Source organism: Panthera onca, chromosome F2 (assembly GCF_046562875.1).
Source record: "Panthera onca isolate mPanOnc1 chromosome F2, mPanOnc1 haplotype 2, whole genome shotgun sequence".
NCBI lineage: Eukaryota > Metazoa > Chordata > Mammalia > Carnivora > Felidae > Panthera > Panthera onca.
In genome coordinates, this window is record NC_138356.1 from 63,732,989 (window position 1) to 63,759,110 (window position 26,122).

At 42.3% G+C, this 26,122-nt stretch overlaps 2 protein-coding genes across 4 annotated transcripts in view; both read right to left on the reverse strand.

Annotated features, from left to right (window-relative positions):
• The window catches only part of TAF2 (TATA-box binding protein associated factor 2), a 95,828-nt gene extending 89,487 nt beyond the window's left edge, over window positions 1-6,341 (reverse strand). For both annotated transcript variants that reach the window (XM_078441460.1, XM_078441459.1), the window contains exons 1-2: window positions 5,962-6,341; window positions 4,923-4,977 (exon numbers count right to left, since the gene is read on the reverse strand). In XM_078441460.1, coding sequence (XP_078297586.1) covers window positions 4,923-4,977; window positions 5,962-6,044 — 138 coding nt within the window. In that variant the 5' untranslated portion in view covers window positions 6,045-6,341. The remainder of the gene's footprint in view (window positions 1-4,922; window positions 4,978-5,961) is intronic.
• Window positions 6,342-7,686: 1,345 nt separating this feature from the next.
• Window positions 7,687-25,274, reverse strand: DSCC1 (DNA replication and sister chromatid cohesion 1). 2 transcript variants are annotated; one of them, XM_060611225.2, is made up of 9 exons: window positions 24,413-25,271; window positions 21,784-21,952; window positions 18,746-18,880; window positions 15,826-15,916; window positions 14,545-14,683; window positions 14,015-14,067; window positions 13,435-13,589; window positions 10,997-11,145; window positions 7,687-7,803 (listed from the first exon to the last, which is right to left on the reverse strand). In XM_060611225.2, exons 1-9 carry the CDS (start codon window positions 24,586-24,588, stop codon window positions 7,695-7,697), a joined length of 1,176 nt encoding a protein of 391 aa, XP_060467208.1. In that variant the 5' UTR covers window positions 24,589-25,271; the 3' UTR covers window positions 7,687-7,694. The 2 variants fall into 2 exon arrangements, with proteins under 2 accessions (XP_060467208.1, XP_078297587.1); XM_078441461.2 differs by lacking the exons at window positions 14,015-14,067; window positions 14,545-14,683 and having other exon boundaries at window positions 24,413-25,274.
• Between the last annotated feature and the right edge of the window lie 848 nt (window positions 25,275-26,122).

Below are 26,122 nucleotides of genomic sequence, written 5' to 3' on the forward strand. Positions count from 1 at the left end.
GCTTTTTCCAATACAATGACAGTGCAAATTCTTGAGGTTTGAGAGGAAAACCACAACCTCTCCTGTCACCAACTATATTCCATTTGCAAAGCAACTACTGGTTTGCTTCTAGACCCTTCAGTAGAAACTCAAACATGACCACGGGACTCCCAACGACTATGTTACCTGAAATGACCGTGATGAGATTGAGTGTAATGTAAAGCTCTGAAAAACAAAAGTGGGCATGTGCAGCAGTTGTCCACTTTTAAAAAGACAACACATCTGACCCAGACCCAAGCAGGGTCATAAAGTACAGGCAACAGCATGAGCAGGTGCTCGGAATCCATTAATACTTCTTCCACTGCTTCTTTACCTCTCTTTCAATTTCCACCTCGGGCCTCAAGGAGAGTTCCCCTTGTTCAGTTAACAGAATAGAACAAAGCACAAGCCTGAATTATGAATAAGCTCACAGGATGCTAGGACCAGCTGGAAGTGGGTGGAAGCTGCCATTAGAATGCCACTGAAGTTGGGCCACCTGGGTGGCTCAGTCGGTTAGGTGTCCAACTTCAGCTCAGGTAATGATCTCTCAGTCCATGAGTTTGAGCCCCACATTGGGCTCTGTGCTGACAGCTCAGAGTCTAGAGCCTGCTTCAGATTCTGTGTCTCTCTCTCTCTGCTCCTCCCCTTCTTGTGCTGTCTCCTGTCCCTCCAAAATAAATAAACATTAAAAAAAAAAAAAAAAAAAAAGAATACCACTGAAGTGTGACCCTGGGAGACAGTGGAAGAAAGTCGTACAGCAGACAGAACGTTGGGAAATATGTCTGGCTGTACACTCTTTGTAGTAGAGATGACCTAAAGTACACAACTACACTGATCCATGGGCAATTGCTAACAGGATGGTTAGGAACCTGGTAAGAACAAACTTAAAAGACTGAAAATAGAAGATGGTAGAAGACGTGTATTAATGGATTTCTCAGAACAAGTATAATGTGAAAATATCCATGTTATTATCACATAAATGGCCATCAGAGGGCATCTACGGCAGAAAGGACCCTCAAAAACCAACTGGCAAGATGAAATAGATCTCAAAGATTCTTTCCCTAGACACCCTGCTCGATATACAAAGTGGTCACGGAGGCAGAATGGAGGCTATGCATGAGCCCAACAACATGGTCTTCCCCCCGCCGACATACACACCAAAGATGATCTGACTACCACCACTGCTGAGTGCCCACTACCAGTAGTAGAGGATCATACTAAGCATCCAATATGGTACTGGAAGGACCAGTTAATCACTTGGTAGAATGACTACATCAGACAGCTCATATCAAGAACATGATATGCCCTTACAAGAACAGACACATATTCTAGATTTTCCTTCCCTAACTACAACATACTTACAGAAAATCTTATATATCATTGTATTATCTCATACATACCTCCAACTTAGTGTATAGGAAAGTGTGGTTATGGGTTCTTACATACAAAATTTACTAGTTTTATCTTGTACCCGATTATCCAGAAGCACTGGCATGATCAACTGCTGTAGGCTTAATTACAGCACCAACTCAGAGACCTACAACAGGATGCTGTCTTAACTAGTGTACCATATATATAGAGACATCTCTCCAAAGCCAAAATAGATCTGCGAACCAAAAGGTAAAAATTGGAGTGACTATTCTCACTATTGCATCAAAAAAACCACGGAAGGAATTTTTGCTATCTTTGTAACCTTGTGTTCGGTTCGGTATATTTGGCCAACAGAAAAATGCATCCACCAGGGCATATAATCATGGTTCCATTTGGAAGCTGAGACTGTCACTTGGCCACGTTAGGTTCCTCATGTTATGGAACCAACAGAGAGAGGGTCACTATACTGACTGGAATGACTAATCTCAATTACCAAACAGGAACTAAGGTTCCGCTATACAGTAAGGACAACAATTATATCTGCGGTTCACAGAGATTCACAGAATGCATGTCAGGGTCACTTGGCCAATAGCACTAATCAACGGAAAACTGTAAGAACCCAAAAAAGACAGGACAAGCAAGGATGTAGATCCTACAGGAATGAAGGTCTAGGTCAGACCAACAGAAATGTTGGCAGAAGAAAAAGGAAAAATGGAATAGGTGGAAGAGTAACACAGCGGTCTATATCAACTTTGGCCTTGACACCTGCTAAAGAAAACAGTGGCTCTAGCAATTAAGTTTCACATTCTCTTACCCACTTTTCTTTCCGCTAGTTTGTACGAAAGCTACTGGTGGTATCTAATACCTTACATGGGAGTAGAGATGAGTTACCATATCCTCATGTGAATTCATTAGGTGAGGGATTGGCAAACTTTTTCTTAAAGAGTCAGATAGTAAGTAGATTTTGTAGGCCACATAGTCTCTGTCACAGGTACTCAACTCTGCCAGTGTAGCTCCAAAGCACTTTAGACAATATATAAATAAATGGGTGTGGCTGTGCTCAAATAAAATCTGTTACAAAAATAGGTAGCTGGCCATTGCCAACCTCTGCAATAGCGGATAAGACTTCGTTAAGTCCCCTGTGTTGGGAACACTAGCTTTTCTTCTCAACAAAAAACAAGGATGGCTTGGGGGCAAAACGGGTAGACTATTCTAGATATTCTCCTTTTGCCCCTCCTAATACACTATACACCCCAGGAGTTGCATTAACTGGGCACCAGCCCTTCAGCTTCTGGTTGGGGTGGTCAAATGGGAAGCACAAGGAGAAAATTGGAGAGGGGAAGGAAAGTGAGCCCATTACATTTATCCCTCCAGGTTCCTCCCTATCCAGCTAAGGAAGGCAGTAGCTTCATTCTTCTACCAAAGGCCACACCTCCTATAAGGTCACTCTGACAACTACTATAGTTTCTAGTAACTTCTTCCTTCCTTTGTTCTTTCAGGTTTAGAAGTAATAACTATTCCTTGTTGTTAACCTAGTGTGCCCTACCATCTCTTGGTTTCTCTTAACCCTGTGTCTTCTAAATAGTCTTCTTCTACTTTCCCTCAACCTACATGAATATGCTGCTTATTTCCTTCTGGGACCCTAATCCATACACCATCCAACCAATTTTTCTAGTGGGAAACCCCAAAATCATTCACAACTCCTTCCTAACATTCTCAGTAAAAGTTATCTGCAATTCCTTTCCATCTCTCAATTTGGCAGGGGCAGAGGAGGTTGAAAGGGGAAACAATGACAGAAAGGAGCTGCAGGTGGCTCTTAGATCATCTATAATTAAAAAATGGGGGTGCCTGGGTGACTCAGTCAGTCAAGCATCCACTTCAGCTCAGGTCATGATCTCACGGCTCATGAGTCTGAGCCCCAAGTTGGGTTCTGCGCTGACAGCTCAGAGCCTGGAGTCTGCTTCGGACTCCGTGTCTCCCTTCCTCTCTACCCCTCCCCCGTTCACTCTGTGTCTCTCAAAACCAAATAAATATTTTAAAAAAAGAAAAATTTTTTAAATGGCTCAATCACTTGCTAACTTTACACCCTGAAGAAAGTTACTTAGTCTGAAATTTTTCAGCTGCTTGAACTATAAAGGTAAAATAGTATCTATTTCATGGGGTTATTGTGAAGATTAAGTGAGGTCATACACATAAAACCTTACAACAGTCTCATACATAGTATATACTCAATAAATGTTCACTATAATTCAGTCAACCATATCAACTCTATTTCTATACCACTTTCACTATTGTTATTTTCTTTCAGGGCTTCATTGTAAGAATATGACAATAACTTCTTAACTAAACTCCCCAATTCTCCTATCTTCCCTACCCAATTCATACAACACAACACACCTAAAGTATCCTTCTGTGAAGTACAAGGTAAATACAATTGACCCTTGAACACAGGTTTGAACTGTACAGGCCCACCTATATATGGATTTTGTCCTGTTAAATACAGTGCAGTGCTGTAAACGTATTTTTTCTTCCTTATGATTTTCTTAATAACATGTTCTTTCTCAATATTTATTATAAAAACACAGTATATAATAAGCATACCAATTATGCAGTAATGGACTTCATGTTATTGGTAACACTTCTGGTCAACAGCAGGCTATTAGTAGCTAAGTTTTTGAAAAGTCAAAAGGTACACCCGTATTTTTTAATGTGCGGAGGGTTGGGACGCCAACCCCTACATTGTGCAAGGGTCAGCTGTTATCATATGTAAGGAATATTGATTGAGAAATTTCTTTGAGGACATGGGACTTAATAAACCTTTAAGGATTCTAAGATTCCTATGAAGAGGTTCCATTTTTTTAACTATATAGCTCATCTTAAGTAAACATATGAATACATGGATAACATCTGGGGGGAATTTCATGCCATCACACACACCTCCAAAAAATAAATAAAAACAGCTAAGATTCTATTTAATACAAGTCCCCCCAAATTAAGCACTTAGGTAGCCAAAGACTTCTATATTCCAAGGATATTTATGCAATCTATATGTATTAAAGGGAAGGGGTGGTGTTTACTAGATTTCAAACACCTTATCTAAAACTTTACAAAGCAATCTACCTAAACCAGGTCAGCCAAGAATTAGAAAACAAAACTGGCCTCCTAGCAGCCAAGTCAAGTCAATGAGAGCCCTAACCTTAATTTTTTTTTCACAGAAGAAATTTCACTATGGGCTTATTCTTGTTTCTTTCACAATTCTAAAATGCTTGGTGATACAGACTTTCACATTCCACAACTGATTAAATGGAATAAAATATTAACCCGGAAACAAAAAAAAAAAAAAGAAAGGAAAGAAGAAAGAAAGAAGAATTGAGAAGGCAGCCAGTATAGCAGCAAGGCTATTCACCTTGGAGTCATACATATCTGAATCCCAAATCTCACCTACTCTTGAAACACAGTTATCTGGAAGTGAAAGTTTCTAAATATTGTAAAGGTGACTTGTTACTGCTTATAATTGTTGAGAACATACTCACCACAACAGATTTTCTCTGAAAGTTTATGTTGTTGATGCAGACGACCTGATGGGTTGTATATTAAAAAAAAAAAAAAAAGTACTTTTAGTAAACGAAAGCATAAGCCTATTCAAGTATAAACAAGGAATAACCAGCTCACAATACTTAATTTTTCCCTTTAAAATCCTGCAAATTAGGGGCGCCTGGGTGGCTCAGTCGGTTAAGCGGCCGACTTCAGCTCAGGTCATGATCTCACGGTCCGTGAGTTCGAGCCCCGCGTCGGGCTCTGTGCTGACCGCTCAGAGCCTGGAGCCTGTTTCCGATTCTGTGTCTCCCTCTCTCTGACCCTCCCCCGTTCATGCTCTGTCTCTCTCTGTCTCAAAAATAAAATAAACGTTAAAAAAAAAATTTTTTTTTAAATCCTGCAAATTAAGGTAATTGCATGTTTTAAACTGAGCAAAACAAATGGAAAAAGATTTCTCTGGAAAAAAAAAGACAGCAAGGTACTTTAAGAAAAACACACAATCAGGGCCCCTGGGTGGCTCAATCGGTTAATCGTCATACTCCTAATTTCAGCTCAGGTCATGATCTCACGGTTCCTGACATTGAGTCCCACCGTGGGGCAGCGCTGAGCCTGCTTGGGATTCTTTCTCTCTCTTTCTTTCTCTTTCTCTTTCTCTCTCTCTCTCTCTCTCTCTCCCCCCTCTCTCCCTGCCCCTACCCCTGCTCGTGTTCTCTCTCCCTCAAAATAAACAGATAAAAAAAATGTGTGTGTGTATATAGATACACACACACACACACACACATATACACATATATATGACAAAAAACAAAAACAAAAACAAACACCTATTAACCAGCAAAGGACATTAAATCTGTTGAATAACCCTGTCATTCAAAACCATACACGATATCCAACAAACACCATTTCCATCACTGTAAATGGGTTCTAGTTTCCTACTAGATTTCCCAGGCTCACAAAGGCAGTTTCAAGCAATCACCAAGTATAATTAATAAAAACAAAAGCTAGAAGAGGAAAGGAAGATGAAAAAATACTTATAATTTATACGGCCTTGGGCTTTCAAAGCCCTTGTCTCCTTTCTTCCTGTTCATTCTGGCGGGCTCTAAACCAGTTGGCGGCATGAAGCGCTCCCACCGAGCTTGGCTTCCCGGTTTCCCGGGGGCTGCGGGGTATTACCGGCCTCCGGCACCTCCCACTCCTCGCTCCCCCTCGCTCCCGACAGTCATGCCCAGCGGCCAGGGCTCCCTCGGCGCCCACACCCGGCCCCGTCCAATCTGCCGCCGCCTCGAACTCGCTCCCTCGATCCGGCTCCTTTCAGCCCCCTCCGCCGAGCTTGTCACGAAGATGCTCCTCTCAGCAACCGCTCAAAGGCACCGTCAGCCGACATCTTGCCTGTCACCTCTAACCTCTGGAGTCAGCGGAAGTGGAACGGCGGCGCGGGCGGAAGCCGGAAGCTTTGGGTCAGAGGGCGGGGCTTGCACGATAGCGCTAGAGGGTTTCGCCTCTTTGACCGTATATATTCTGTGGGAGGGAACTGTTAAAATTTAGGAAATACGACACAAATATATAGTGGCTTGCGAAGAACGGGACAGGAGGTTGGTAGGGGTGTTAGTAGCCAGGGATACACGAAACCAGGAGTGGGGGGGTCCTGCTGGTTTGCTGTGTGAACAGACACCATGAACTCACTGGGCCCAGCTTATTTGGGCTGGAAAACGTGTAATTAGACCCCAGGTAGTCTAACTCAAACTCCACAGTCCTTACTAGGTACTGTTGCCTCAGTACTTTAAAAAATAATAATGCACACTGATAATAAAACATTTATTGGAAAGACAAATATTTTGAAGCCATCAGTAACTTGCAGTTCACGTACAAGAGAATAGAACAATTGTAAATTTCAGTAACGGTTAAATCTCAGGTAATTGTAGATTAACATTTTTTTTAACCTTGGATCATATTTAACTTTGGCCTAACCCCTCAAACTGTCCTGGTGACAAGTTTATTAGCTAAGGAAAAGTTAATTTGAACTTTGGTCTAAATGAATACAAATTAGGAAAATAAAGCTATAAACAAACTTTATCAAGCATTCCAAAACCAACTAGAAATTACTTGGCGTTTTCTAGTATTAGCTGTGTCAGTTTTACCCATTATAGGATTATAAACTGCTCTATTAGCATTCTTCACAAAAGATTGAATATCAAATCTGTTTCATCCCAAAGTATATGTCTATACCAGCCAGGCAACACAGGAGCTATTACCAAGCCAATTTCATCAATGAAAACAACTAATTTAGATAACAGAACATCCAGCGACTCTCTGTTCTGGTGGAATGTTGAAAGTAGAGGAGAAATCCCTTGAGAAATGACATTTAACTGAATAAATTTCTCTTCCAGGAAACTATTACTATTTAGTTCTTTGAAAAAGCCTTTAAATTTGTTAATGATTAGAATATCAGATCCTAATTGAATGCAATTTCAAATATAAAAAATGACAAAACTCTTTTTCTATAAATAAAAATGTGTAGACTCCTTAGGTATTCTAAATATAGTAAACCCCACTCTCTTTTGTCCTTTACACTGTATGCATAATGCAAACATAACTTGAAAGATACAGAAATTTCCTATTACATTTAAGGGCAAAAAGAGCAGTAGTTGCAACATGCTTAGGAATGAGGAGAAAAATGCCTCAAGGCAGTATGTTCTTTAAAGTCTGGAATACAAATACATGAAAGAATCTTTTTCTTATATCCATCAACTTTATAAAGCGTTGTTCTTTTAAGAAATGGGTCTTCTTGAGTTATAAACTTTAACACCATTTTGTATTGAAGAGCGAGAATATTTCGTGAGTAATGTACCTATGGTTTGCTTCTCTCCACACAAATCTCTGTGGGAACAATGAAAAAATAAATTAATAGCATGAAAATATTAGGGAACATAACATAATATTCACAGTGCTAGTTATTTCTCTCTCATCTAAATCCATCTTTCCAACAAGCATAAGAATGTGTGTATGTGAGGAGTACGTGGGTGGCTCAGTTGGTTGAGAGTCTAACTTCGACTGGGGTCATGATCTCACGTTCATGGGTTCAAGCCCCAGATCGGGTTCTGTGCTGACAGCTCAGATCCTGGAGCCTGCTTTGGATTCTGTCTCCCTATCTCTCTGCCCCACCCTGCTCATGCTCTGTCTCTCTCTCTCCCTCTCAAAAAAAGAAAATAAAATGTTAAAAAAATTTAAAAAAAAGAAAGAAAGAATGTGTGTTTGTGGGAGAGACAGGGTAGGGAGTGGTTACTAAGCCTTAATTGAACTAGGTACATTACATGTATTATCTCATTTAACCTTCACAGAAAGAGTAAAAGTAATTTATTGTTTAACCCCACATTAGATATGAGGAAACTAGGGCCCCTGGGTGGTTCAGTCAGTTAAGCGTCTGACTTCGGCTCAGGTCATGATCTTGCAGTTTGTGAGTTTGAACCCTGCCTCAGGCTCTGTGTTGACAGCTTGGAGCCTGCTTCGGATAGTGTCTCCTTCTCTCTCTGCCCCTCCCCCTCTTGTGTGCGCGCGCGTGCTCTCTCTCTCAAAAATAAATAAATGTAAAAAAAAAAAAATTTAGATATGAGGAAACTAGCTCAGGCAGCCAAGGATGGAGCCAAATTTTGCTGCCAGGTCTGCATGGCTTCTGAGTCCTTTTTTTTCCCCCCCAATTCTATCACATGGCCTCCACATTAGAAATATAAGCCATGTAATACAGGGAGATCTAGACACAGAGACCCTGCATTATAGGCTACCTATGTGTGCTTGCCTGGGTTACCTACCCTCCCTCAACTTGAGCTTCCTTTCCTGTACCCCAAAGAGGAGAAGGCTATGACTGGAACACATGAAGGGAAGGAAGAACAAAAGAACAGGAGCTGGAGAAGGAAGCAAGGGCAAGATCATACAGGGCCTTAAAGAACATGGAAAGCAACTGTGATTTCATTCTAAGTATAAAGGGAAGTCCCTAGGAGGGTTTTAATGAATGGAAAAACAGAATGTGATCTGAGTTGTAAATAATGGAGGCAATGAGTGGATTATGGAAGCTGAGTGATGAGTAGAGGGAGGGTTCATTATGTTATATTGTCACTTTTGAATGTTTAAAGTTTTCTAAAATAAAAAGTCTGAAAAGGAGGAGAGGGGAAGAGGAAAAGTGCAAGTAGGGAGACCAATTCAGAGGCAGGTACTAGATGCTCCATTAGGATTTGCTCATAGTTTGAACCAGGGGGTGAGGGAAGAAAATGACAGCCGGGCTTCTCACTTGAGTAACTGGATTAATGGTAGTGCTGTTAACTGAGATGTGGAAGATGGGGTCAGGACAGCTCTGTTGTGAGCATGGCAAGTTAAAATTCCTCTTAGATATCCAAGTGGAAATGCTCATTAGGCAGCTAGATAAGAGAAACTAGAGCGCAGGGAAAAGATCAAGTGTGAAGATAAAATTAGGAAGTCTTTAAATTTAAATTCAAGCCTAGATGAGGGCACCAAGGAAAAAACATAGAAGAAAAGATGGCCAAGAATGGAGTCCTAGAACACTCCATTTAAAGATTGGGAAGAACAGGGAGACATCAGCAAAAGAGACAGAAAAAGAGCTACCTTGGGAGAGAAGGGAAAAAACCAGTGTGTTTCAAGTAGAAAGCAGTTGCACAGTGTCAAACAGTGCTAAGAGGCCAAGAAACAAGACAACTGACCACTGAATGTAGACAAATGGATGCCATCAGCTTAAGGAAAGAATGGGAGCCAAAGTAATATAAAGGTTTTTTTAGTGTTTTTATTTATGAGACAGAGACAGAGAGACAGAGCACAAGTGGGGGAGGGCCAGAGAGAGAGGGAGACGCAGAATCCAAAGCAGGCTCCAGGCTCTGAGCTGTCAGCACAGAGCCTGAGGCGGGGCTTGAACTCGTGAACTGCGAGATCGTGACCTCAGCCGAAGTCAGATGCTTAACCAACTGAGCCACCCAGGCGCCCCAGAAACGAAGTAATATAAATGAGTACTTTTAAAAGGAGTTTCTTGTGAAGGAGAACAGAGGGCATGGGGTCCGGTAGGTTGTTGTTGTTTTTTAAGATGAGCAATACTACAGCATACCATATATTGGTGGGAATAATCCAGCAGGTAGGGAGACATGAATAACACAAGGGGGAAAAGGATAAGTAGAGGATATGCGTCTTTAATGAGGCCAGAGGGATGGATCTAGTGCAGAAGGAGGATTGGCCTTAGGAGCTGGGACGGTTCATGCATTGTAGACAAGGGACTGCAAAGGAAGTGTATGCAGACACAACACACACAGAGGCTGGCAGGTTTGGCAGTAGGAAAGAGGTTGTCCTTGTCTTTTCTCATCTGTTTCTATTTTCTCAAGAAATGAGGTCACAAGCTGAGGGTGAAGAGGAAAAAGGAGGTATTGATGATGCAAAAAGCAAAAGTATGAAAAGTGAGCTCCAAGGGTAGAAAAGTCTCATAAGGAAACGGTGCCTTGCCAAGAACTCTGCCAAGTACCACGTAAGCTCTTAAGTAAGACTGGCAACTTCCATTGTGTCTTTTTCTCCAGGAAATTCCACTTGCCCAGGTAGAGGCATAGAGGAAGCAGAAAGTTGGGTTTAATCTTTGCAGATTTTTGCCAGAGAGGTATGACAAGAGGGAGAGAGAGGGCAATAGGAGAAAAGCACACACAGTAGAAGCTAGAGATCCAGACCAGGAAATCCAACCTGGGGAAAGAGAGGAGAGGACATGAGAGGTAAGAAGTAAAGAGGTGGTAACGTTAGTGCACTTGAGGTTCTGTAAACAGTGACTAAAGAGCTAATCATTCTCCCTGCAATCTGGCATCTACCAAGATGTTAAAGCAAAGCAGCAGGAAAGATAGGAGGTGCCAGTCAGAGAGTCATAGTGGGGTATGTAGCCTTACTATTCCTCTAAGAGCTGCAGTTTTGCAGGGAGGAGGGCAGAGAAGTGGTTTCAGAGGCAGGATGAGGATGAAAGACAACACGTTCTCCAACCCCAGGATTGGAAGTTGTCGAGAACGACAGAGAAGACAATCCATTTTAGCAAACGACTTACTGAATATATGGAGCAATATCTTCTTCTGTCCACTTTTCCCTTAGAGAGAACAGACTATTAAAACGTTCTTGATTATCCTCAGGTAGATCATCTACTTTTAGCAAAAATATGATTTCTGGTCTTGACTGTCTATCCACCAAGGCTAAACCCTATGAAAAAATGAAACGAAAAAGGGCAGTTAAAATGATGGTCTAATGTTTAAATATAACTCATTTTTACCTTTAGGTTCACCGGAGCCCAAGCCATTTAAAATGTCAGTTATGTGAAACACACACAAACTACAGAGAGACCTTCAATAGCCTTTTTCACAAAACCACCTCCATCAAACAGTGAATTCTCCTTTCCCCTTCTGCAATTTACTGGCTCCTACTGCACAATTTATCAGGATAGCTCTAGTTCGAGGTTACCAATGTGTCCTTGACAAATCCAGTGGGCCCTTTCTTGGATTCGTCTTGCTAGCCCTGTTTTCTTTATTCATGTTGATCCCTACCTCTTTGAATCTCTATCTCTGACATCACCATCTCATTTTCCTCCTACCTCAATGTTGTAGTTCCTTGGGCCTTTACCCCGACCCCTCGACTTGTCTCACTGTCACTGTCCTGGGTGGCTCAACCAACCTCAACTAAACCCATAACTATAAGCACCACTTACTTGCTAGATGGTATGTGTGTGTATATATATATATCTTCAACCCAAATCTCCCTTCCAGGCACAAGAACTCTATCCAAACCTATCTATGAACTCATTGTGTTTGTCACCCAAACCTGCTCTAGTCCCATTATCCTAGGACATGAGGAGACCTGGGCATTATCCTAGATTCCATTATTCAAACCCATACCTAAGTGGTCACTTAATCCTATAGATTTTAAGGCCTCAACATTTCTCTATCGATGCTCCATCACCTAGTTCTTTAGTCAGTACTTTCTCAGGAGTACTTAAGTATAGAGAGCCTGGATAGTTCTCCTTTTTCACAATCTAGCCAACCTTCCATCCAACCATCTTCAAGGTCAGTGTTCTTCCCAAAAGGCAAAATTCATCAGGTAGCTCTTTTGATGTCACTAAAGGGTCCCAGAAGAGCTTTCTAAATAGGGCTGAAATTCCTTAGCACAGACCATAGTGTCCCTCACTGACTCACCAGCAACTTCTACTCTAACTCTTCTTCATACTAACAGTGCCCCAATTTGTGTCCCTCCACGCCTTGGAACATGCTATCCTGGATCCTCATCTCTGCCCTTCCATCTTGAGAGTTAACAGTTCATTCTTTCAAACCCAGCGGCTAAAACAGCCATTCCTTCAGAAAATCATCTCTGATTGACCAGGCAGGTGAATAAGTCCCTTTCCTTTGCTCCCGTAACATCGTGTACACGTCCTTCCCATGACACAGATCACTCTACATTATTAGAGGAGATTTATACATGAGATATGCACCCCCCCATTCCCAGACCCCAGGCTTAGAACCTTGATGGCACGTTGTGTGATGTTTTCCCCTCAGCATCTAGCATGGTGCCTAGACATAAAAGGAACTCTGTAAATACTGAGCAAATCCTTTCACGATTTAACAAATATTTATTGGGGAGCCTGGGTGGCTCAGTCGGTTAAGCGTCCGACTTCGGCTCAGGTCATGATCTTGCGGTCTGTGAGTTCGAGCCCCACGTCGGGCTCTGTGCTGACAGCTCAGAGCCTGGAGCCTGTTTCGGATTCTGTGTCTCCCTCTCTCTCTGACCCTCCCCCATTCATGCTCTGTCTCTGTCTCAAAAATAAATAAACGTTAAAAAAAAAAATTTTTTTTAAATTTACTGAGCATATGCTACATACCAGGCAGTATGCTATGTACTGATAAGCAACAGTGAACAAAATCCTATCTAAGTAGAGAGTAGGAAACCCGCACAATTAAACATTTTCCCAGGGCTAAGCAGTAAGTACCATGAAGGAAAAACACAGTGTGCTATGGCCGAGTAAAATAGGAGGCATTTTTTTTAGAATAAAGGGAAGCCTCCTTGATGAAGTGACTCAAAGATAAATAGGAGGTGGCAAGGCGAAATGACAAAGAAGGCCATTCTAGAACAAAAAGCCTTATGTAAAGGTTCTAAGGTAGGACAGCTTGGTGATCTTGAAAACCTGCAAGAAGGCTGCTATGCAGCGAGCAGGAGAGAAGCGGGAAGAGATGAAGCTACGGGGAAGATTATGAAGATGATGCAACAAGATGAGATACACCGGGTGGGAAGCAGGCTTAACCATACACGGGCTTGAGGGATCTCGCTGAGGCGACAGAAGTGTTCTAAAGCCAGTGACGGACTGAATGCACGGCGTGCTCCTAGCGGAAATGGTGACTGGGAGGATGAAGTGGCTCCAAACTCAGCTGCAATACAAATTTCATTTCACCCAACAGTTAACGATAAGCTGGTGAGTTATGGAAGCAAGCACGACTGCTACCTTACCTTAAGTTGATCAAGCGTGGTTATCATTCCTTCAGGAACACTCTGTTGCCACACTTCTTGAAACTCAGCCAGATTAAATTTCACTGCATTCTGAAGTAGCATCTGTGCTGTTGCTCTGCATATTTTATCAGCGCTCAGTTCAAAATAAACTTCACCTAAGGATAAGGGATCAGATGGTTTCATGCTGACAATTCAAAGCACTACTAACATTTCCTTTTCCTCAATGCAATTTCTCAGAAAACATTATATACAACTCACAAGCCCACAGAGTTGTTCTTTTTAACAGGCACACGCTTCAGAAAGGCATACCAACTTTAAACATTTTTTTTTAATGTTTATTTATTTTTGAGAGAGACAGAGACAGAGCGTGAGTGGGGAGGGGCAGAGAGAGAAGGAGACACAGAATCCGAAGCAGGATCCAGGCTCCAAGCTGTCAGCACAGAGCCCGACGCAGGGCTCGAACCCACAAGCTACAAGATCATGACCTGAGCCGAAGTTGGATGCTTAACCAACTGAGCCACCCAGGTGAACCTACACCAACTTTAAACACACACAAATTAAGATACTTTCCAAATCTTACCTTCCTCTATATATTTCTTTCCATAACATTTAAGACAGTGTTCAATCATTTCCCTGAAAAATTTAAAAATACTCATTTGGAAAGTTATCACATTTTTATGCATTATATCTTAAACACCTTTCCTAACTAAAATCTTAATATATAAATTTGAGATCTGAAATTCTAAGTGATTTTGATTGCCACATAAAATTTTACACTAGGAACTAACTAAGAAATAACAGGAAGCCATTATGTGCCAGGCCCACGCTAAACATTCTTACATGAATTATGTGAGCCTACACTTATTATCATAAGATAGCTTAAATAGAATTATTTCTTTACATTTTTTATGGCAGGAAAAAAAACCAGAGATGATGCACATTTACTCAGCCTAGCGACCAAAATTCCTAAGCTCTTCCTGGTTATATATTTTTTAAATGTCTATATGATATCCAGTTATAAATAGCCTATGCCCTGGGTTTAGTGCCACCCTGAAAAATAATTTTCTTTCCTTAAAGGAAATGTGGAGGGACAGCGATTAAAATACTTACTCTGGCTCCAATGGCCCAAGTTCCTGAAGGCACATATTCAAAGGAACTTTACCAAAAGACCAAGATTCAGAATCCACAAGCTGAGTTATGTGATTCAGAAGTTTCATCTCATAATCAAAGTCAAGAATCCTCCAATAACCTACAAATTCCAAATGTAATCTTTACCAAAGAACATCTTAAGCAAATTAATTGGCTAAATGATCGATAAAGAAGCAGCATGCTCTTGCCCGGTACAAAAGAAGAGACACCAAAGTCTTAGCTTTCTTTATAAGCAATGCTTCCTTTTATGCTTTTCTCCTAATTATTATGAATTGTGTCTTGAGAGAAAGCAAGCAGTTTTTAAAAAGTACCTTACATAGGACTAACACTGATTTTTTTCATGTACTTTAACACTCAATTATCTCAGAATAATCTTGTCAATCTAAATGGAAATGTGGAAACCTGTAGCTGGAATAGTGATTTCATTAGAACGTCATACAAAGGAGGTGAAGACTGTAGGTTTGATATCCCACACACTGAACTCCGCTGTGGGGCACTGCCATGGTTCTAATTCTCATCCCAGCTGTCTTGCAGAAGTGTTCTCGTGCTCATAAAGAAGCCTAGGTCACTCAAGAGTCAATAGACGCAGAGGTACAATGTGAACCAGTGGCAAGATAAAATCAGGGCATCAAGATACCTCTCCCTATTCTGGTAAAAGATCATGAAATCCTATCTTATAATCGAAGGCTCTACCACGATCCCTGGAGAAACAAATCAAGCACAAATCCACAATTTCCAAGAAAGAATGTTACTATTGCTATTCCAAAGAATCAAGGCAACATTAGAAAAGGGAATGTGTGATGTCAATCTCAGAAACAATGCTAGGAATAATCTATGCACCCCTTGACACATACCAAAATCTTACCCATCCCCAGGCAAGAAATGACTAATACACAAGGCTGCATTAAAATCCATTGGTTTCTAACCTCAACACTCCTGGTACCCATATACCATGGTAGTTAACAGCAGGCATTCATCATTAAAAACTTTATTTCCAATGCTTAGGACCAAATGTGCTTCAAGGAAAAGCCCTGTAAGGAATGGTTGGAGTCACTGGTCACGGTTGACCTCCTCAGGTAAAGGTCACACAGTCTCGACCCCACCCCCAAAAATATAAATATCATCATCTTTAAGCCCAAAATAAAAGTAAATAGTGTGCAATAGGATCAAGATGGCCATAAATCTCTCTCACACATGATGCCCAATTCCATTCTTATGAATAATCACAGTAAGTAATGTTACCTTCAATCTCACAGGCATTTAGAACTTGTAACTGGGCCATTATTTCTTCCTCACTTGCCTGAATTTGATTAAGCAAATCTTCAGTTGTGTACTGAAACAAGAAAATAAAAAACCAAAAAACATTTTAAAGGCTTGGAAGAATATTTTTTTAAGACTTACGAAATTTGGGGGAATAAATACACAGAACAGATTAAGGCAAAATTTAGCCTTAATTTCTCTTTTTAATGTATAGTGATTACTACATGAAGTCGTAGAAGAAAATCTTCATAATGTTGGATTTAGTAATACGTTGCTTACATACAATACCAAAAACACAAGAGACAAAAGAAAAAAACATAAATTGGACTTCATCAAAATGCAAAACTGTACTTCAAAATATCATCAACACAAAAGGACAAATATTACAGGATTCCACCTGTATGGGATATTTAGAATAGTCAAATTCATAGAGATGAAAAGTAGGGTAGTAGTTGCCAGAGGCTGGGAGGCAGGGAATACTGGGGAGTTAGCGTTTGATGGGCATATTGGGAACGTCCCATACTGGGAACGTGAAAGGTTTCTATGGATGATGCATGGTGGTCATGGTTACAGAACAATGTGAATGTACTTAACGCCACAAAACTATACACATAAAAACGTTTAAAACTGTAAATTTTATCCTACGTATATCTATCACAATTTTTTTTAAAAAATCAAAAGTAAGAAAATAACCCACAAAATGGGAGAAAAGATAAACATATATTTTTTTTAATGTTTATTTATTTTGAGGGGGGGGGGTGCTTGCATGTGTATGCATGAACCAGGGAGGGGCAAAGAGAGAGAGGGAGAGAGAGAATCCCAAGAAGGCTCTGTGCTGTCAGCAGGGAACCTGATGTGGGGCTCCGGGGCTCCTGGGCTCCTGAGCCAAAATCAAGAGTCGAAGGTTTAACTGACTAAGCCACCCAGGTGTCCCTAAGCAAATTATATTTCTGATAAGGAACTTTGTAATTAGATTATATAAAGAAGTCTCCTACAACTCAGTAATAAAAAGACAAATAATCCAATTAAAAATTGGGCAAAGGAGTTCCTGAATAGACATTTTTCAATGAAATACAAATAGCCAAGAAGTACATAAGAAGATGGTCAACATCACCAGTCATTAGGGAACGGTACATCAAAACCACAATGATACAGGGGTGCCTGGGTGGCTCAGTCTGTTAAGCGGCCGACTTCAGCTCAGGTCATGATCTCACGGTTCGTGGGTTCGAGCCCCATGTCGGGCTCTGTGCTGACAGCTCAGAGCCTGGAGCCTGCTTCGGATTCTGTGTCTCCCTCTCTCTCTGCCCCGCCCCAGCTCACACTCTGTCTCTGTCTATCTCAAAAACAAAATTAAAAAAAAGTTTTAAAAAATTTAAAAAAAAACCCACAATGATACCAATTCAAAGCCACTGGTATTAATACAAAAAAGACAAATAATAACAAGTGTTGTCAAGGATGCGGAGAAATTGAGGAGCCCCCATACAATGGGAATGCAAAATGGTGCAGCCACTTTGGAAAACAGTCTGACAAGTCCTCAAAAAGTTACAAAGAGTTACAATATGACCCATTAATTCCACTCTTATGTATATAACCAAGATAAAGGAAAACACAGGTCCCCTAGAAACTTGTATATGAATGTTCACAAAAGTATCATTCATAATAAAATATGGAAACTACCCAAATGTCCATCAGCTGAGGAATGACTAAACAAAATGTGGTATATCCATAAAATGGAGTATAAAGAGAAATAAACTACTAAGATATGCTACAACATGAATGAACCTTGAAAATATGCCAAGTCAGGAAAAAAAAAAAAAAAAAAAAGAAAGAAAAGAAAGCCAGTCAGAAAAGGTCATATATTATATGATTCTATTCATATGAAATGCCCAAAAGAGGTAAATCAAGAGACTGAAAGATTAGTGGTTGCTAGGGGCTGGGTGGGAGAGGGAAGCAGGGAAAGAAGTTTAGAAGACAACAGTTAAGGAATACAGGGTTTCCTTGGGGTGATAAAAATGTCCTAAACTTCATCATGGTGATGACAACTCTGTGAATGTACTAAAACCACTGAATGAATGAACTGTCTGGTATACAAATTGTATCTCAATAAAGTGGTTACCAAAAAAAAAAAAGTCAATGGAGAAAAAGAGAAGTAACGTAAATACAGCCTTCAGAATGCCAGTACAGTTATGATATTGAACTACATCAAAAACTTGAACATTTCTTTACTTGGCTTATAAATATTTTTCCATACTTCTAGGAATTAGTTAATTCTCATAATAGAATAAGAATACTTTCCATTTTCATAATGCCTCTTTTTCTGAAGAGCTCCTAATTATAATTTTTAATTAAATAAAAATTAATTTAACTTCTAAAAAACGTATTTCATAGTTAGGAACACGCGGAGCTTTTAGCTATGTAGCCACCATGATATCTAGGATTTGCTTTAAAATACTCCAGAAAGGGGTGACTGGATGGCTCAGTTGGTTAAACATCCGATTTCAGTTCAGGTCACGATCTTGCGGCTCATGAGTTCGTGCCCCATGTCGGGCTCTGGGCTGACAGCTCGGAGCCTGGAGCCTGCTTCAGATTCTGTGTCTCCCTCTCTCTCTTCCCCCTCCCTTCTCTCTCTCTCTCAAATTTAACATTAAAAAAATTTTTTTTTCTAAATACTCCAGAAAAAGAAGTAAAAAAAAAAAGGTAGGAAGCAGCAGGGGGACAGGAGAAACAAGATTGACAAAACGCTGATAAATGTTCAACTGAGTGATAAATATATGGGGTCTTTCTGCTTTGGCGTGTATTTGAAATTTTCATAATACCAACATTAAAAATAAGAATGTCACCATTAAGTACCTCTAATTACAGTTCAATTTTTCAATTAAAAAAGAATAAAAATAAGTCTTACTTTTGAATGATTTGAATCCTTCTCTTTTTGACTGTCAGGTCCTTCGTAGGCATCTTCCATCAAAAGTTTCTTCAGCTTCTTTAATTTAGGTCTGCATCTTCTTAATTCCCAATAGTTATTAGAAAAACCAAAGATCTAGAAAGTATAAATATATTGTAGCCTTTCAGGGGCTATTGTAAATGAAAATTTCACACAAAATCTCAACCAACTCATCTGCTCTCTAAGAAAACAAGAGAGCCGAGCATTCTGGTTTCTGTTGAGAAGGTACCCTCCAGCCATCTTTGCAAACGGATGGGTATCTTCAGGAAACATCTTTCCAAACCCCAATTAAGAAGACACCACCAGGGTGCCTGGGTGGCTCAGTTGGTTAAGTGTCTGACTTCGGCTCAGGTCATGATCTCACAGGTCGTGAGTTCAAGCCCCACATGGGGCTCTGTGCTGACAGCTCAGAGCCTGGAGCCTGCTTCAGATTCTGTGTCTCCCTCTCTCTCTGTCCCTTCCCTGCTCATACTGTGTCTCTCTCTGTCTCTCTCAAAAATAAATGAACATTAAAAAAAAAATTTAAAAACTGCCAACATAGAACCAATCACTGAGCTCCATATCTCTAGCATGTTCTGGGAACTAGGGTGTGCCCAGAAAAGAATGACCAGGATGGTGACTGTTCTGCAAACCTGATGGAAACAACAGAAAACGAGTCTTTTTAGGCAGGAAAACGGAGAACAAGGAAGAGACATGATCACAGTGTTCAGATAATGAAGGGATGTGAAAGGCGAGAGCATCCTTGTTCTATGTTGTTCATGGTGTCAAAATGTGGCAGAAAGTTAAGGATGAGACACATCTTTTCACTGCAAGAACTTCTTACTATTTAGAATTGCAGCTAATTCCTTATTTGACTGTTGAAATTACTGAGAGGCTTATGACTCTGAGAAACCCAGCTGACAGCGGCTAAATGATACATTATCTGTTATCCCTCTCTACCTCCGGGACTTGCCAGTGTCTGGCACTTAGTAGGTGCCCAGTAAATGGTTCACACAAAATAAGGAAAAAATGCTGAACTGGATTACATATGGAGTGCCTTCTGACTCGGAAATGGAAGGTCAGGGAATGCTTCTACCTTCAAGCTCGTACAAGGCTTGACTGACAAAAGACACGGCCCAGACCAGCTGATGATGCTGATAAATCTGAGGACTCCAAAAGAGGAGGGTGAGGACCAAACCAAAAAGACTGATTTCATCCGTGTCCACAAACTCACAGCCTTCAGGCTCTGTCCAAAGCACAGCTGTTGGCGTGTGCTTTGTGTTGTGGGGAAGTGAGGATTAGTACAGATTTTAAATTAGTTGCCAGTGTGGACAAATTAGATTTTGCCCCAAGATCTAAATGTCAAGGTTTACTTGAAAACACGAAATCGGAAGATTTGGCAGTTCTGGGCTTGCTTTCCCACAAGACCAAGCTGCGGCTGCCCACCTACGTGGGGCCTGTGCTCTTCAATTTGCCACAGGCTCCACCATCCTCTATTACCTGCTGAGACTGGGGTCCCTATGTAGCAACAACAGCCTGCTTTGCGTATGCGCGTTCCTTATCTAGCCCTTTCAGACATCTGAAGTGCAACCTCAGATTAAAACTTTAGTTGGTGGGGCACCTGGGAGGCTCGGTCGGTTGAGCGTCCAACTTCGGCTCAGGTCATGATCTCACGGTTGACGAGTTCGAGCCCCGCATCGGGCTCTGTGCTGACAGCTCAGAGCCTGGAGGCTGCTTCGGATTCTGTGTCTCCCTCTCTCTCTGACCCTCCCCCGCTCATGCTCTGTCTCGCTCTGTCTCAAAAATAAATAAACATTAAAAAAAAATTTTTTTTAATAGAAAATAAATAAATAAATAAATACAACTTTAGTTGGTAGAGGGGTGCCTGGGTGGGTCAGTCAGTTGAGTATCTGACTTCGGCCCAGGTCATGATCTCACAGTTCATGAGTTCGAGCCCCGCATCGGGCTCTGTGCTGACAGCTCAGAGCCTGGAGCCTGCCTCGGATTCTGTGTCTCCCTCTCTCTCTGTCCCTCCCCCGATCATGCTCTGTCTCTCTCTCCCTCTCAAAAAATAAATTAAATTAAATTAAAAAAAAAAAAAAAACAAAAAAAAACACTTTAGTTGGTAGAACTTTGTTAAGCTTTGCCCAGTCTCAGTGCACACAATTCCCATAAGGAGAGCTCAAAGGTACTCCGGTATTGTTACAGCCCGCAAAAACACCAACAGAACAGGTAACCGATGAGAAAGTAACGTGGTCTAAAAAAGATTAAACTGCCCATGTTTCTAGTTAATTACCACTAAAAGACCCTCCCCCTCCCTGAAAAAAAACAAAATACAAAATTTACCTGAATTTCTTTTGTTCTAGCAACATCGTGGGTCAGAGATTTCCCAATATTTTCCCTTATTTCGATTCCAATTCTATTTCTAAGGCAGTAGTTGGCCTAAAATCATTCTGAGAGAATTAAGGGCTGTGTTTTGATCACGACATGTGTAATAAGCTAACCGGGACGGAGACTTCTATTTGGCATCTGCCACAAGTAGCCTCCATAATAATTAAGACTTTGTCATACATGGCTAGAGGTAGTAATGAACTAAATGGACTTCAAAGGTGAGAGACACGCATACTTGCCTCACAAACTCCAGTTTCTTCATTTCTCTGCCTCATACATATTACTTAAGGTGCTAGTTGTGGTTTGAGGGAGTCTTCTTTCAAAACATACATACAGCAAGGCTTACTAAAAGTAGGTAAAAACGCTTGGAATACGTCACCTCATAACAAACTTTCTGTGTCACAGACAGACATGGTCAACTTGTCTAGGACTTAAACACCAAATAGGGAAAATAAAGACAACCTCACGAGACTCCAAACAAGCAAATGATGCCAAGAAATTTTAAATCTCATTAGAGAGCCTTTCAGGCTCCCTGTGATTATGCATTTCACACCTAAAGATTTTAATTAAAGGCAATATTAGCACACGTGTTGTGATTCAAATATAAATTAGAACACAAATAACAGTACCTCAGTATGAATAATGTTACAATGTGTTTCTTCCGCCTTCAGCTGGTCAGGAGTTTTACAACCAGGAATGAAAAGCAACATATTGGAAGTGTCTGCTATTTTCAAGTCATATGTTTTGTCTTTACTGCACAGCACAGCCTGCTCATCTTTATCACCACGAATCACAAGACTGCAGGAAAACGGGAAGAGAAAATACATGGTTTGTTGAGTCACCAATGGACATCTTCATTATAAAGAAGGCCTCTAGGCCTGTAGAATTTAAAATTAAGTCTTGAGGCTGTGTCTGGCCCCTGTTCTCACCACCCTCACATAATGCTGGGCTCCACAGAGCAATGCCAGAGCCAGTTGAGAGACAGAGGGGCACCAGGTGGCCTCACCAAGGAAAAATAATTCAACCTGCAAGAAAGATCCAAAGAGGCCAAGAGTCCAAATGTTACCACATGACATCTGCACGCAAACTGCTTGGAAAAGCACAAGACAAAGCACCCAGTAGCTTCAGTCACAACGTCAATTTCCTAAACCACCTTAAAGCAGTACTTCTCAAACCTATGCACCGGCATCTTAGAAAATCTTCTTAAAAAAACAATCCCAATCTGCAGGCCTGGGACAGGACCCAGGATTCTGCATTTCTAACAAGCTCCCAGATGATCATCATCACCTGGTGGTCTGGGTATCCACCTAGGAGTGGTTCTTGTTTTGTTCTGAGTATCCCTTAACAATCAAAGGACACATCCTAGCCTACCCATCAGCTCTTGTTGCAAAGATATTGGGACTTTATGAAAAGAGATGCAACGCTGAATGAAAAAATATAAAACAGATAGGTTTACAAACTTCAGTAAAGCTCTGACAAAGGCTCACAGGGGGAAAGGAGCAAGAAGAAAGAAGAGAGGAAGGACAGAGGTGAGGAAGAAGAGGAAACACTGAAGATGGAGATGGGCGGGGGGGGGGGGGCACCTGGGTGGCTCAGTGGCTCAGCATCGGATTCTTGATTTCGGCTCAGTCTATCACGTCAGGATAAATTGCTTGAGATTCCCTCTCTCCTTTTTCTCTCTCAAAATAAATAAACATTTTTTAAAATCTTAAAAAAAAAAAAGATGATGGGATTGACAGCAAGGGAGCAGTTCCTAGCAGTTTTGTCTATAAAACATTTAACCCTCCTGTACACTATTCACTTCTTTTAAAGAAATAACAAAAATAAAACCTGAAATAGAAGAATGTGTAAGCACTTCTTAAAACAAAGACTCAGTTTGGGGCGCCTGGGTGGCTCGGTCGGTTAAGGGTCCGACTTCGGCTCAGGTCACGATCTCACGGTCTGTGAGTTCGAGCCCCGCGTCGGGCTCTGTGCTGACCGCTCAGAACCTGAAGCCTGTTTCAGATTCTGTGACTCCCTCTCTCTCTGCCCCTCCCCTGTTCATGCTCTGTCTCTCTCTGTCTCAAAAATAAATAAATGTTAAAAAAATTAAAAAACAAAAAAAAAAACAAAAAAAAAAAACACAAAAAAACAAAGACTCAGTTTAAGTGAAAAGAATGCATGTTGTTTTTTTATTTTTAGCTTCCCAGTGCTAATAACACTTAAGAGTCCCAAGTACCCACTCTTCAACATCTACTTCTACATTGCACTATCCAGGCCTCAATATTTTGTTTAAAACAACTATCCGTCCTTGGCAAAAATGTTTTCACAGCACACATTTCCGGGTCATTCTGGATTGCCAGGTGGATGAACAATAACTGGATAAAAAGAAGGTCCACACACCTGAAGTTCCTTCTTAGCTCGCCAAGAACTCAGTGGGGATGAAAACCAAGCAGTGAGGCTCCCGTTCCCTTAAAGATACTTTGTGGCTAGCAGCTGGAGGCTGGCCAGTTAACTATAATACTGCCAGATGAGTAAATATGAAAACTGAAATCTTGAGGAGTTCAATTTAAAGGAATCTACAAGAGAACAAACTACCTAATGAAATACAGGTGTTGGGAGAAGGGTGGTGTAGAAAAGAAACAAACCAGAGCCCTAACTCCTAATTTCCAGGAGCTGGGAGGGCACACATTTGAGAGAATGATTCTCTAGACTCCTCCCTGGACTGTGTTTTTTAACCCATGGTTTTGCGGCAAATGTGTAGCTGACCCAAAATCAGAAACAGCTTCAGATTCCCACTAAACGACCCCAAGCAGGTCTGTTTTTGGAGGGCCTCTCACAATTAGCAACTCGGTAAAACGTTTTTCAGCTTACTCTCTACAGTCCTACCGATTGTCTCGAAATGAATATAAGTAGAAGGCAAGGAGAACTCTATAAATATTAGACAGTAGCCCTGGATTTTAAGCTAGAATGGCGAAGGGTTCAGTGCACTTCCCGGCATCACCGTGAAGGTCTGCAAAACGTCACTGAGGTTATGTTTCCTGATTGGTTTCCGCGGACGCAGGCCTCCCAGATCAGATGGAACAGTCCTGTAGCATCACCCCAGTCCAGCTAAGTGTACCGCCAGTGGTGGTGCGGACTCCTCAGAAAAAGGCAGCGCGCTGGGGACCAGGCATCCGGGCAGCGGCCAGCCCCCTGATCAAATCAATGCACCTTGCGGCCGGGTTTCCCGGTCCCGCGCTTCCCCGCGGGGCAAAGGGACGGCGGCTGGCGGCTCACCTGTGCCCGGCTTCCAGCTGCTGGCACAGCGCGGGCTCCAGCTCCAGCAGGCAGAAGTCACCCGCGGCGGCGCCGGCCCCGGGGCCGAAGCCCAGGCAGTGCACGGCCGGCAGCAGCTCGGCCGCATTCAGCTTGGCGATCTGGAGCGTCGCGTCCACCTCCTCGCGGGTCCTCATCGCTGTGCGGCCTCGGGGCTCCCACCGCGTCCCGGAGGGCCCTGTGGGCGCGCTCGAGAGCACCCGCTCGGCGAGCAGCCGGGAGCCGGCGAAACGTACCAGGGCGAGGGAAGAGACTTTCAAAAGCGCGCCAAGGCGGCAGGGGGCGTGTTTCCGGGGCGGAGCGTGCCTTCGGAGGGTCCAAAGGCCGTCGCTGCGTGATCTCCGCCGCGGCCGCTCACCGGAGGCAGAACTCGGGCCGCGGGAGAAAAGCCCGGCCTCCGCGGGGCGGCTTCGGCGGGACCTTGCGGGAGCTGCGCTGCCACCCCGCGGGGCGCCACGCGGAGCCCTCCCCCACCCCTTCCGCTGCTCCTCCGCCGGTTTCCCGTCAGCAACCCCCACTTCCTCGCGGGCGAAACTGTCCAGTTTTCGGCCAGGGCCGGACCTTGTGATAAGCACTCTACATGCATAATTTTCCAAATCCTTCACTCCAACCACCTTAAAGAAGGTGGTCCCTTTTTCGCCCCATTTTGCAAATGAGGCAAGCTCCTTGCCCGCGGTGGCACAGCAGGAGGTAGTGAAGTCTGATTCCAGCGCGGTCTGCTCTGTCTCTAAAAATAAGCAGCCGGGTTTTATGCAAACACTTTGGAGCAGGAGCGAGGCCCTGGTAGAATTGGAAAAGGAATCTCTCTCCTGTGGGCCTGGGGACCGTCATATCTGGGAGACAGTGGCTTGGACTAGATCCATCCCTTCATTGAGTGCCTAGTGTGAGCTGGGTGTCAGGAGAGGGGCCGAGGCCCGTGTCCAGAGCAGAGCAACTTTCCTAGGGTGGAAAGAGCCTTCAGTCTCCTGGGGAGACCGACAAACTCGCCACGGCAGGATGTGCAAACTGCTCACTCAGCTTTCTCTAAGGTGTCTTCTGGGCCAAATTTTACAGTGGCCTGAATGAATACAAAGTTTCAAGAGAGAGGCTCATCCGTATACGTCCGTGCATTAATAGCTTCTAAGAGCCTGATGTGAACTCTCCCAGGGACCCTGCAGTCTGTCTGGGATTCTTGCTGCCCATGAGAGCGGAGTCTGCCTGAAAGGAACATTCCACTTGGTCAAAGTAAAAGAGGTGGGTGGGTGAGTAGATGGGCAGGTGAGTGAGAGGTTGAATTCAAAGGAAATGAGCAGGCATTTTCTTTCAACTTCTGGGTGAAATTATAGGAAACTACAGAGTAGGGCATCCCAGGGGCATTGGGTGGTGCCTTAGTTGGTGGTAGAAAGTTGGTTCCTATGACCTACTTCTTCACTGACCTTTTTTTTAATACACCTGAACGTGTAAGGACTATGGTGGAGAAAAATGCTGGGTATGAAGACGGTTGCCTGATGAGATGTATGAATTGGAAGAGAATCAACCATTGCAGGTGCTCTATTAACTGGAAGCAGCTTAGTGTAAGAAGAATGCTGATATTTATATCAGACCAGCCTCGCGTGAAATCTCAACCCAGTTCCCACTAGCTTTTGACCTAGAGCAGTTCATTTAATTTCTCTCATTCCAACTTCCTTATCT

Bases quoted from the DNA above. Each gene is read 5' to 3' on its own strand.
- DSCC1 (XM_060611225.2), bottom strand. From the start codon at position 24,588: ATGAGGACCCGCGAGGAGGTGGACGCGACGCTCCAGATCGCCAAGCTG. The intron at 21,953-24,412 runs GTGAGCCGCCAG...GTTTTCCTGCAG, and splicing joins CAGCTGGAAGCCGGGCACAG to TCTTGTGATTCGTGGTGATA. The intron at 18,881-21,783 runs GTACTGTTATTT...TATACTTTCTAG, and splicing joins GTAACATTATTCATACTGAG to ATCTTTGGTTTTTCTAATAA.